Here is a 12,253-nt window from a genome sequence, read left to right as displayed (position 1 = left end):
CCCAGCCTTTCTCCCCCCACCCCCAGCCTTTCTCCCCCCACCCCCAGCCTTTCTCCCCCCACCCCCAGCCTTTCTCCCCCCACCCCCAGCCTTTCTCCCCCCACCCCCAGCCTTTCTCCCCCCACCCCCAGCCTTTCTCCCCCCACCCCAGCCTTTCTTCCCCCACACCCCAGCCTTTCTCCCCCCACCCCCAGCCTTTCTCCCCCCACCCCCAGCCTTTCTCCCCCCCCCCCCAGCCTTTCTCCCCCCACCCCCAGCCTTTCTCCCCCCACCCCCAGCCTTTCTCCCCCCACCCCCAGCCTTTCTTCCCCCACCCCCAGCCTTTCTCCCCCACCCCCAGCCTTTCTTCCCCACCCCCAGCCTGCTGAGTTGCTCCCTGTCTGCCATTGCTCCATACATTAATTAGCCTGTCATAGTAGCCTACTGTCTTCCTTAGCATATGGAGCCAATTAGGGTCCCTGTAAAACTAAAACCAACACTCCTGGCAAGCTCCCTGCCTTTCAGCACACATCAAATAAAAAAACATCACAAATTTGCTTTTTCCCCAGAGAGACGGACCATGCAGCTCTCTGCCCCACCAGGGAGACGGACCATGCAGCTCTCTGCCCCACCAGGGAGACGGACCATGCAGCTCTCTGCCCCACCAGGGAGACGGACCATGTAGCCCTCTGCCTCTCTTCCCATACAACGCAGCGCTGCTCGTCTGACTGACACTAACCAGGCTTTGTTCCCTGTAGAGGGTGGTGTGTGTGTGTTCCCTGTAGAGGGTGGTGTGTGTGTGTGTTCCCTGTAGAGGGTGGTGTGTGTATGGCTGAGTGTATGTACACAGTATTCATGTCTCTTTTGGGCATGCAGAGTATCCCCCTTTCATTTTCTCTCTCCTCTCCCCCCTTCCCCCCTTCCCCCCCTCTCTCCCTACCCCCCTCTCGCCACCCCCTACCCCCCTCTCGCCACCCCCTTCCCCCTCTCCACCCCTCTTCCAGCTGAGTGCATTGACCTGGTTGTTCATGTTGAGGTTGGCTCTGGAAGGGACAGGGAGCGAGAGACTGTGTAGTTCCAGCTGCTTCAGCCGCGCTGCCGTCTCTGTTGAAGAAACACGGACAGGTCTTTACTAGCAGTAACACTCCTGGTGGAGCACACAGAACATTTACCTGTTGAATACATTTCACAGTTCTATTCAGCACGTTCAATAACACCAGTGACCGTCTTTGGTGTACCAAGCCTCCTGTAACAAACATCCTGTGTTTGTTGTGTTTGGTAGGCAGAATATCTGCAAGGCAGTGTGCTTCTTTCTGACATTATACAACCTTACCGAACACAACTTCCTCTGCAAGGGGAGTACTTTTAATGAGGCAAGTACTACTACTAAGGTTACGTACTAAACATATGACATGACTGGTGTTGTACAGTAAGTCCAGCCTTGGCATGACTGTGTGTAAGCTCACCGGCAAGAGAGACTTTCTCCTCCCCTGTGAGGCTGGAGGCGGAGGCAGCCATGCTTAGCCCCGCCTCCTCAGACAGGCCTGCTGTTGCCATGGGAACAGGTGTATGGATGACGTCATTAACGCATGTCTCCAGCAGATCAGCTTCGAGTGGCAGGGCCATGCTGCGGAGACACACACACACACACACACACACACACAGATAGATAGAGGCATGGAGGGAGACACTGCTATACAAGCAGAGTTTTCCAGAGCATTTAATCTGACAACAAAATGAACAACCTCCTGGGTAGTTACTGGGCCCAGGTTTTTCCCCCCTGATCAAGTCACCTGGTACAGAAAAACAGGGTCACAACATGAGTATGACTTACCTGTGAACACTGGATGAGAAAGGCTGAAGAGTTTGCCCCACTGTGACAGTTAGGCTCAGAGGCAGCACCATGCACCACAAATCCTGATATCAACATACCATATACATAATTACACTTGTAAGTCAACAGCTGCTTTATCAGGCCTCGAGTTAGCTCAAGTAACTGTATGGTAATGAGGAAGTAGCTTGTTCTCTACATCAAAGAGGGCCTTGAAGTGAGACCAGCAGGGCGTAGCTTACACTTGGCTGCAGCCTGAGGACAAAGACACAGTGAAAGCTGAGGGAAATATTACCACCTACTGCCTCAAGTCCTGTAGACGTGACCCACCACACATCATGTAACACGACATTGGCATCATCCATACAAACTCCATGTAAGGAAAACAACTATGGTCTGAGAACTCTTTACACACAGTTTGGGAGGGAAAGGGAGACTGGGAGGGAAAGGGAGACTGGGAGGGAAAGGGAGTTGGAGAGGGAGGGAAGGGGATAGAGGGAGTAGAGAGAGGGGGCAGTGTACTAGCTAGCGAATCACATTCCATTTGTGACTGCAGTGAGATTACAGGCTGAGTTTACGCAGGCAGCCCAATTCTGATATTTATTTCACTAATTAGTCTTTTGAGCAAAACAGATCAGCTCTGAAAAAGATTCACTGTGAAAAGATCTGATGTGACTGGTCAAAAGACCAATTATTGGACAAAAGAGCAGCATTGGGCTGCCTGTGTAAACGCAGCCTAAGAGGCTTTGATACAACTGGTTTCAGTTGTCAGAGGAGACACCTGCCTCCCTTATAGTAAAGAAGATGCTGCCAGCTACTAATAATTATGCCTCAGGGACTAGTGACAGCACTGGCCATAATACAGCCAAACAGCACTTGTTGCCTCTATAGAATGAACAAATAAGTATACAAATGACTGAGTGCAGTGCACTTTACACTGAAACGATATAAACAACAACTGTCTACTCACCAACTGGAGTTCGGCTCTTTATTTCTGTTCATTATCACAAGTCTCAATAAATTACAATGCTGAGACAACCTGTTCACACGACTTAATGATGTAAACAGGAAGTTCATTTAAAAATCAGCATTGGTAGAGCTGTGTAAGAGTACTGTCAATATATAGAAATAATATAGAATTATTAGATTACATACAAATTAACCAGCAAGTACACTGTTAGGAATCAATCTTCTATCTGTATTCATAGTTTGTGCATTAACGTAACACCAATTAAGGCAAGACTGAAACATGTGCAGATCCATAAAACGTACCAAAACAGATTACAAATCAATAATCATAAAAACGTGGGTTGAATGAAATCATTGGATGATTGAGAATACACAAAGACAGCTGGCAGTAACATGAAATATAACAAATAAAACAACTGGGGAAGTGAGAACAAGAGGAACACCTAATATCCCTGGTAATAAAGTCATTCTTCAGAGACATACGTCTTTCAGTCTGTCTATAATTGAACAGAACAGTGGTCCAGTGGCTTCATGTTCCCTCTCTCCTCTTGGCTCCTGTCTACAGACTGGTTTTTGTTCTACCGTTTCTCCCTCGATACCATCTTGCCAGACCCAGACAGTTTGACTGGGTAGGGGCGGGGTGAGGTGGGGCGGGGGGTGTCGTGGCAGTTTCAGTGGTTGAGTGAGGAGGAGGAGGAATGGGCAGGAGTAGAGAGAGAGAGAGTGAATAGTCCAGGTAATGTGGTGTCAGCTGAGCACTGAGACACACAGAGCTCTGTCTGGTCTGTCTCTTGTTGAGGATTAGCCTAGTGTCCTAGTGAGACGGGTGGGACAGGGGGAAGGTCCAGTGGTGTCCGCCCACCCACCCACCCACCCACCTCCAGGAGAAGGAGGGTCAGCATTGGGTGGTGAAAGGGTGAGACCTGGACAGGAAGGGTGGAGGAGAGGAGAAGACAGTGGGTCTGGGGGAAGGAGTCAAAAAGAGGTGTGTGTGGAAGAGAGGGATGGCAGAGCAGATGAGGAGAGAGAGGACTGAAGAGGAGATATAGCAGAACTTACAGAGAAGGACTTGACCTGCCTATATTAGGTGTTCAGTGACTAATCAGCTGTGGGTGACTATTCTTTCTGCAAACTAAAGTCAGTGTACCTACCAAGTGCAAGACAGAGGTAAACGGGATGTCCTGAAGTTAGCAATCCCTTACATGATAGTATTACAACAGCATTGAGAAAGAGAGATCTAACTACGTGTCACCATTGCTGTTGAAAAGGATGAAAATAACCTATGGAGTGATGGAAGGTCTATATAATTCACTACATGCATTAAGACGTTGTGACATCACTGCATGATGATCTCAGAGACATGAATAGTCGTGACATTATTTACAGTGTGGTTGACTAACAGAACTGCATCAGTGGATTTCAAGCACCGCATTTCAAATCACAGATTAAAATCGGTAGACTGTAATCTTCGTGGAAAGTGAAATAATCTGTCGGGACTCAATGGGATGTGTATGATAAGAGCAGCACTATTTAGATTGTTGAGTATATAGTATACATTTTTTATATCTGTGTCTATATTGTCCATGAGTTTCTGTCCTTGAAATTGACCAAAATTCTGGTAGTTTACTGGTAAACTTAGAAAGTTTCCAGTAATATATCTCGCTTTGCAACCCGCTGAAGAAGCAGGCAACTCCATACCCATACAACTAGGCTAACCTCTCTTCAAAGACTGCTAAAAAAGTGGTGTGTGCTAGTGGCTAGTGGTGTACTAATCAGAAATCTTAACATTGATGTTCGCAGTACTTCTACAGAAGGTAGATAATGAGGTGTGTATAGATGAGTGTGAAACTGAGGTCAAAGAAGAGATAACATTACACATCAGACAGACAAGGAGGACAACTTAACATCAATGAAACATTCTTTTAAAAAAAGCTACTGTGGCTAGCTAGCTATAAATGTGCTTGTTGTTGTCATGTATTGGTTAGGTTAGTGGGAAGGCAGGCAGATGATTGGTAAGTGGAGTGATTGGGAGTGTGTTTGGTGGAGGTTAATGAGGGTAAACTGAGGGAGCGAGGAGAAGAGGAAAAGAAAAGAGGTTAGCATTGCAGAATCATCCACGGGTTGGGGTGGAGAGGAGTGCAACCTAAAGACCAATTTAACACGACTCCTATGCTTCTGTAAAAGTCTATTTCTCAGGGCTTGGAAATGAACACTGGCCTTCACCTGCATCGTTAATCCTCAACAACTGAAAACGGAACCAATGACATCCTCTTCAATATCTTCCGAGGTACAGCCAGGAAAGCTAAGCAGTCAGCAAAGAGCCTAAGGAATGTGTCTAGCAGGTCTAGTTCATTGCCAGTAACTGCACAAACAAATCATCTCATCTCAACATGAATCAACGCAAGAGATTATCAAATTACAGGAAAGAATAAAACCAAACCCCCCTGAAAAACTATTCAGTGAGTCCGACGTCAGGCTCCTATCAGTATAAACAGTCATAATCCTGGTCCTTAAAGTCTCTGCTCTGGCCCTGGTCTGTGTCGCAGTCACATCCACAGGATTAGGTGGTGTTACTCCAGAGGTCCAGACAAATCCTTGCTTCATTTATTCATGTGAATTCCCCACTTAACACTGTGCTATGGTCACAGCTGCTATTAATGCACAGTGAGTAAAAGCTACACAGTGTACAAAACATTAGGAACACCCTTCCATGAGGCTTCTATAAACAGCTTCTACCCCCCAGGATATAAAACTGCTGAAGATCTAGTCAAATGGCTACCCAGACTATTTGCACTGCCCCCCCACGCTTCACAGTTCAGCTTGCAAGCATCCCCCTTTTTCCTCCAAACATAACAATGGTCATTATAGCCAAACAGTTCCATTTTTGTTTCATCAGACCAGAGGACATTTCTCCAAAAAGTACAATCTTTGTCCCCATGTCCAGTTGCAAACTGTAGTTTGGCTTTTTTATGGCGGTTTTGGAGCAGTGGCTTCTTCCTTGCTGAGAGGCCTTTCAGGTTATGTCGATATAGAACTTGTTTTACTGTGGATATAGATACTTTTGTACCCGTTTCCTCCAGCATCTTCAAAGGTCCTTTCTTGTTCTGGGATTGATTTGCACTTTTCGCACCAAAGTACGTTAATCTCTAGCACTAGCGGTTCTGGGGGGGGGGGAATGGGGGGAGCCAGTGCCCCTGTGACAACAATTTTGGACCCCCTTGTGGCCCCCCTAAATGTGGAGTATGAAATAATTTTTACATACATTTTTACTATCGTTCTTTTTTTACATCCGTTATTAGACAGTGGCAACGCGGAACATGGTCTTTTGCCTGCTAATGCCTGCAATGCAGTGAAGAAAACGATATGAAAACAATAACGTCTAATGTAACTGGCCCCTCTAACAGTACAACTGGCCCTAGCTTGGCCCCCCCAGTTGAAATGGTCTAGAACCGCCACTGACCTCTAGGAGACAGAACGCGTCTCCTTCCTGAGCGGTATGACAGCTGTGTGGTCCCATGGTGTTTATACTTACATACTATTGTTTGTACAGATGAACGTGGTACCTTCAGGCGTTTGGAAATTGCTCCCAAGGATGGACCAGACTTTTTTCTGAGGTCTTGGCTGATTTCTTTTGATTTTCCCATGATGTCACGCAAAGAGGCACTGAGTTTGAAGGTAGGCCTTGAAATACATCCCCAGGTACACCTCCAATTGACTCAAATGATGTCAATTAGCCTATCAGAAGCTTCTAAAGCCATGACATGATTTTCTGGAATTTTCCGAGCTGTTTAAAGGCACAGTCAACTTCTGAACCATTAGAATTGTGATACAGTGAATTATAAGTGAAATAATCTGTCTGTAAACAATTGTTGGAAAAATGACTTGTGTCATGCACACAGTAGATGTCCTAACCGACTTGCCAAAACTATAGTTTGTTAACAAGAAATTCGTGGAGTGGTTGAAAAACGAGTTTTAATGACTCCAACATAAGTGTATGTAAACTTCTGACTTCAACTGTACCTGCATATAACCCTCTACTACACCACTGATGGGGAATAGGCCTAGATCCAGGGAGGATGGTGTGCCATTATCTTCTTTTCCACCGCCTGATCTGATCGCATGACAACGTGAGAATCTCGTCCCTGGCCTGTGTGAAGTGGTTTTGAAGAGATCTCCTGGCCTATAGTAAACTTTCATTAAATCGTAATCACCAGCTGGCAGAGACCTTCAAGCTTGTTCACTCAGTGCCATGAAATATGCACCAAGTGTGATTTAAGCATTTATAGGCTGTGGGCTGACATTTTGATCTATCCTCAGTGGCTGCTTTAATCAAATCAAACAACTAGCCTACAGTACTGCATTATCATTATAATCAAGTTTGTTTATCATTACTCTTCCTCACATGGCTAGGGAGGGAAACGAGAAGTGAAATAAGGACTCAAATGGTAGATATAATCTCAGCCAGGTACTGAGCCAATAAGGGAAAAGGATTTAACAAAGAGGAGGGAGGACACAGTAGCATTAGTAGATCACAACAAGTGGTGGTCGTGAAAACGGGACAGAGGCCAAAGGTCACCTGAGTATTTGGGTTGGTATTGAAGGAGGATCAATGCAGAGAGCAACCATTACCATGGATGAAGATGATTTGTTTACCCCAGGAGGCAGTACCCAGCCCTGAATCACAGGACCCTGTCCCCAGCCCTGAATCACAGGACCCTGTCCCCAGCCCTGAATCACAGGAAGTCCCCAGCCCTGAATCACAGGAAGTCCCCAGCCCTGAATCACAGGAAGTCCCCAGCCCTGAATCACAGGACCCAGCAGGCCAAGATAATTTAATTGGTTGAAGCAGAACTCCAGATAACTTGGAGGGTACATACCTTGCCTTATGAAAAGGCCTGTTTGGTTTCAGTACATCATACTAGAACAAAAAGGTAGAGCTTAAAAATGGGGATTTATCTTAAAAGAGCACAGCTTCAAGGTCAACCAAATACAGGAAACCGTTTATTTTTAATATGTCAGGAATTCTAAAGGCAGACAGCCTTCATTGCAGAGTCATCCTCTGGGGATCAAGTTTTAGGAGAGAAGAGAGAGGGGGCTGAGGAAAAGGACGAGGTATTTCCTAGAATGGCCACCACCAACGCAGCAGTAGCTGGACTACAACCACTATCCGTCTACTCAGTGTCGTAACACACTGTCAAACATGCACCACCACCCCCCAGATCCCCTTCACATTCTAGTCACTCAGTGTACCTCTACACACACACACCAAACCACCCTACCTCCTGAGAGCTCCAGGGTGAGTGTAATGTAGCCAGGGTCATGTTCACTAGGGCACGCCATGGAAAATGCTTCAATATATTTTGCAACGGAAAACAAAAATGTGTGTTTCTTATTGAACAAGTCCAGTTAATCCCACCACTGTTTCAGTCCAATTTATTCCGTTTGGTGCTTAATGAACACGACCCAGGGGGCCTAGTGGTTAGAAGGTTGGGCCAGTAACCAAAAAGTTGCAGGATCAAATCCCCGAGCTGACAAGGTAAAAATGTGTCGTTCTGCCCCTGAGCAAGGCAGTTAACCCACTGTTCCCCGGGCGCCGAAGACGTGAATGTTGATTAAGGCAGCCCCCCACACCTCTCTGATTCAAAGGGATTGGGTTAAATGTGGAAGGCACATTTAAGTGTCTCCCCATCTGCCTGGTCACTAGCTGTCGCAGAGTAGGCACTAGGCAGAGCCACTACGCGCATCCACAATGGCACCTTATTCCCTCCATAGCCCACTGCTCTGATGAAAAGCAATGCACTACATAGGAAATAGGGTGTGATTTGGGATGCAGCCTCTGTGTCCTCCACCCAGTACCTACTGCCCAATGACAGCTCTGTGTCCACCACCCAGTACGCACTGCCCAGTGCCACCCAGTACCCAGTGCCACCCAGTACCCAGTGCCAGCTGGATGAACAGATTAGGAAGCTTAATGCCCTTATGACATTAGAACAGAGAGCGCCTCACCTCCTCTTCTCCGATTGGCCACCGCCAGGACTCCTGGGGAGGGTTTTGATTTCCATAGGTCTGCTGGTGGAGACTGAGGATGCAGGGCTGACCACCGGCAGGGACCAGGGGCTTCTGATGTGGAGGGGCTGGGGGAAACAGAGAGACAGGGGTTAGGTCTGATGTGGAGGGGCTGGGGGAGAGACAGGGGTTAGGTCTGATGTGGAGGGGCTGGGGGAAACAGAGAGACAGCGGTTAGGTCCGTTCGGCTATTTGAATATTAAAATAACCGTGCCCATCCCTAATACTGATTCTTCCAAGTCCTGAAATAAAAAAAGCATGTTGAATTGAGATTCTCCATAGAAAGTGCTTCCTAGTCCAAGACCAGGTTTAATATGTGCCTGGGAAACTGTCTCTAGAGTCAGTAGGGTTCAAGGACAGCAGAGCAACATACCTTGGCATCTTTGTTGGGGCTCATTCCGTTGTTGTGACTGGTAAAGAGAGGAGAGAGAACTCAACGAACATGATTGTGTTTTTTTAACCTTTGACATCGCTATGGCGATGCATGTGAAGTGAGCATCATCACTCCCACAGTCATGATGACATCACTGCTAACTACCTAAGTAATCCACACACATGATTTAACCATTATGATTCAGTGAGCATGACGAATGGTAAGAAGGGAACGTCAGGCTGACTATGTTTTATAATTACCCCTTCTCTCCGTGACATTTAACATTAGTCATTCACAACGCTTTATTGCAGCTGAGATGTAAAAAGGTCACCGGCTGAAAGAGCATAGCGCGCGCGCACACACACACACACACACACACACACACACACACACACACACACACACACACAAACACAGCGAGATCTAGAAGTTCTTGCAGCAGACAGCAGTGTGGACAGAGAACTGTGTGTGATAACCAGTGTGCTCCTCTCCCAGCACAGAGGAGAGAGAAAGCCTGGAGAAGGATACAAACCAGAGGGTACTACTGTGTGAGGGCCTCTGATATTAATCTAGTCAAAAAATCACATCCCATTTTATTTGTCACATGCGCTGAATACAACACGTGTAGACTTTACCGTGAAATGCTTAGTTACAAGCCCTTTCCCAACAATGTGAAGGAAAAATATATATAGTGTCTGTCTCTCTCTCTGTGTGTGTGTGTATCATGTTTATCATACTGAGATGAGTCTTACAACAACAGGAAACAGATATGTATACATCAACAGCTTGAGATTAGCCAATCACTGATCAGTGCCCATCCCAAACATATAGTAACAAAACATTCCCTTTAAAAAAACATTTTCAAATATCTATTTATTTATTTTTTAACTTTGGGGGGTGTACTTACTCCTGGAGTTTGTTGGCTCCTAGGAAATAAGAGAAAGAACATATAAATGAGTCATGATGTATAAGGAGTATATTAAACAGTGTGTGTGTGTGTGTATCCACGCACCCCGGTTCATCATGGTCCTCCTGGAGTAACGGCGGCTGGGCCTCCTCTCAAACGATGCTGACCTCCTGGCTTTGTTGCCCTTGGTGGTCTGGTACTCAGTCTTCCCACTGAGAACAACAGGGTAATATTTATTAGCGTACAATGTAGCAAAACAGTTTGCTTACGGGAAACGAAAACAAGCATTTCCTATTGGACAAGTTAAGGTAGTCCCCCCCCATTTCGGGCCTTTTTGATTTTGTTTCGTTCCTAGTGAATACAACCCAAAACAACAGACAGGAAGGAGGAGGGGGAATGAGAGCGAAACCAAACAACCCACCACCAGGCAGTGGACAATCAGGCAGTGAGTTTGCCCAGTGAAGCCTGAACACAGGCAGGGAGAGGGAGGGCCTCCCTGGCAATCAGACCACCAGGACTGATTCACATACTGACTGGAACTTTTGGGGCTCAGGACCAACACTGGGAAACCGTTTTGCAAATGACTTGAACATATAGAAAATGCTTAGCTAGATCTGGGCTGGAGGGAAAGCTTGTATTCAAACAGACAAGCCTTGGAAAATATGCAAATGTGGTCGTTTCAAGGAGAACAAGAGGGGGTCGTTTCAAGGAGAACAAGAGGGGGTATTTTCAAGGAGAACAAGAGGGGGTCGTTTCAAGGAGAACAAGAGGGGGTCGTTTCAAGGAGAACAAGAGGGGGTCGTTTCAAGGAGAACAAGAGGGGGTCGTTTCAAGGAGAACAAGAGGGGGTAGTTTCAAGGAGAACAAGAGGGGGTAGTTTCAAGGAGAACAAGAGGGGGTAATTTCAAGGAGAACAAGAGGGGGTAATTGGAGTTAAGTTTGTGGAGGAGACACTTCAGCCAGAATGAAAAGAAGAAGATCACATTAAAACACAAAAGGTAACGAGATTCCTTAATCTCGTAACGGTTGAGGTTTTACTAGTCCGCCACACGGTCAGGATGGAAACACGCCTGGCCCTATGGAATATAGCCAAGAACTTGAGTATAGTAGCCACTGCTGGGCTACTTCAGAGGAAAAAGACACGTGGAGGGTGCAGTGTACCGTATCTCCTCCCATCCTTCACCCCCAGCTCCCCCTCATACCCCCAGGGTGGCCTTCAATGCTCAACCCCCCCGACAAGGTGTTGTGACACGGGACTGACCCCTGCTGAACTCTGTGGTCATCCAACCAGAAACACACCAGCTTTAAACAACAAGGACCCAAAGAGAGCCCGAAGCTGCTGTTTTAGCTGTCTGTTGTTTACACTGCAGCAAGACAAGCTATTTTTATACAACGGGACAAGTTGAAAGTTCTAACGAGTTTCATTAGGCACAGTTAGCTTAATGTGAGCACATGGTCAGTTAAATCCTATTAAAATTAGAATCTGTGGATTTGTCTAATGTGCACATTTTTTGAGTTTTAAAAAGCATTACAATAATGAACTGGGGATTGAATTGTATAGGGGCATTGTGTAGAGACTTGTGCAGAGTGGAGTGAATAATGTAGTGTTATTAAGTGTAGCAGTACTGTCATCAACCATATCAGACTGACATGATATGATATACTATGCAGAGTGTAGTGTACACATGCTGCTCAATAGCCACCTGTAGCGGAAGCGTGACCCCATGCGGATGAACCCGGAGCGTGCTGAGCCCTTCTGGACTGGGCCGCGGAGCCGGAAGAAAGCATGGTGTTCCACAGCACACTTCCACAGGTGTTTACAGGCCTTGGGGTGGTCCATACGGAACACAAAGGTATGCTGCTGCTCTTTACCCTGAGACGGAGAGAGAGACAAGAACATCACCTGTATTATAAAGAACAGGGGACAGAGAGGGAACACATATACATGAAACAGTACAATGACTAAAAAGTGGTTAGGACGTTTTTGGAAACTAGGCCAGAGACATGATCTAATTGGTTATTATGGATCCAGAGACATGCTAATTAAACCAGTTAAGACTTAGTACAATGTAATATACTGAGTGTAGGAAACATTAGGAACATCCATGACACAGACTGACCAGGTGAA

At 46.4% G+C, this 12,253-nt stretch overlaps 1 protein-coding gene across 7 annotated transcripts in view; it reads right to left on the bottom strand.

Moving 5' to 3' along the window:
• Positions 1-12,253, bottom strand: part of LOC115155557 (band 4.1-like protein 5) — a 47,837-nt gene that overhangs the window by 6,392 nt on the left and 29,192 nt on the right. For all 7 annotated transcript variants that reach the window (XM_029702263.1, XM_029702265.1, XM_029702268.1 and 4 more), the window contains exons 12-18: positions 11,829-11,998; positions 10,231-10,337; positions 10,126-10,144; positions 9,219-9,255; positions 8,786-8,913; positions 1,446-1,606; positions 998-1,083 (exon numbers count right to left, since the gene is read on the bottom strand). In XM_029702263.1, coding sequence (XP_029558123.1) covers positions 998-1,083; positions 1,446-1,606; positions 8,786-8,913; positions 9,219-9,255; positions 10,126-10,144; positions 10,231-10,337; positions 11,829-11,998 — 708 coding nt within the window. The remainder of the gene's footprint in view (positions 1-997; positions 1,084-1,445; positions 1,607-8,785; positions 8,914-9,218; positions 9,256-10,125; positions 10,145-10,230; positions 10,338-11,828; positions 11,999-12,253) is intronic.

Source organism: Salmo trutta, chromosome 20 (genome assembly GCF_901001165.1).
Source record: "Salmo trutta chromosome 20, fSalTru1.1, whole genome shotgun sequence".
Taxonomy (NCBI): domain Eukaryota; kingdom Metazoa; phylum Chordata; class Actinopteri; order Salmoniformes; family Salmonidae; genus Salmo; species Salmo trutta.
Note: the sequence above shows the minus strand (reverse complement) of the source record. Positions and strands in the feature narration are given on the sequence as shown.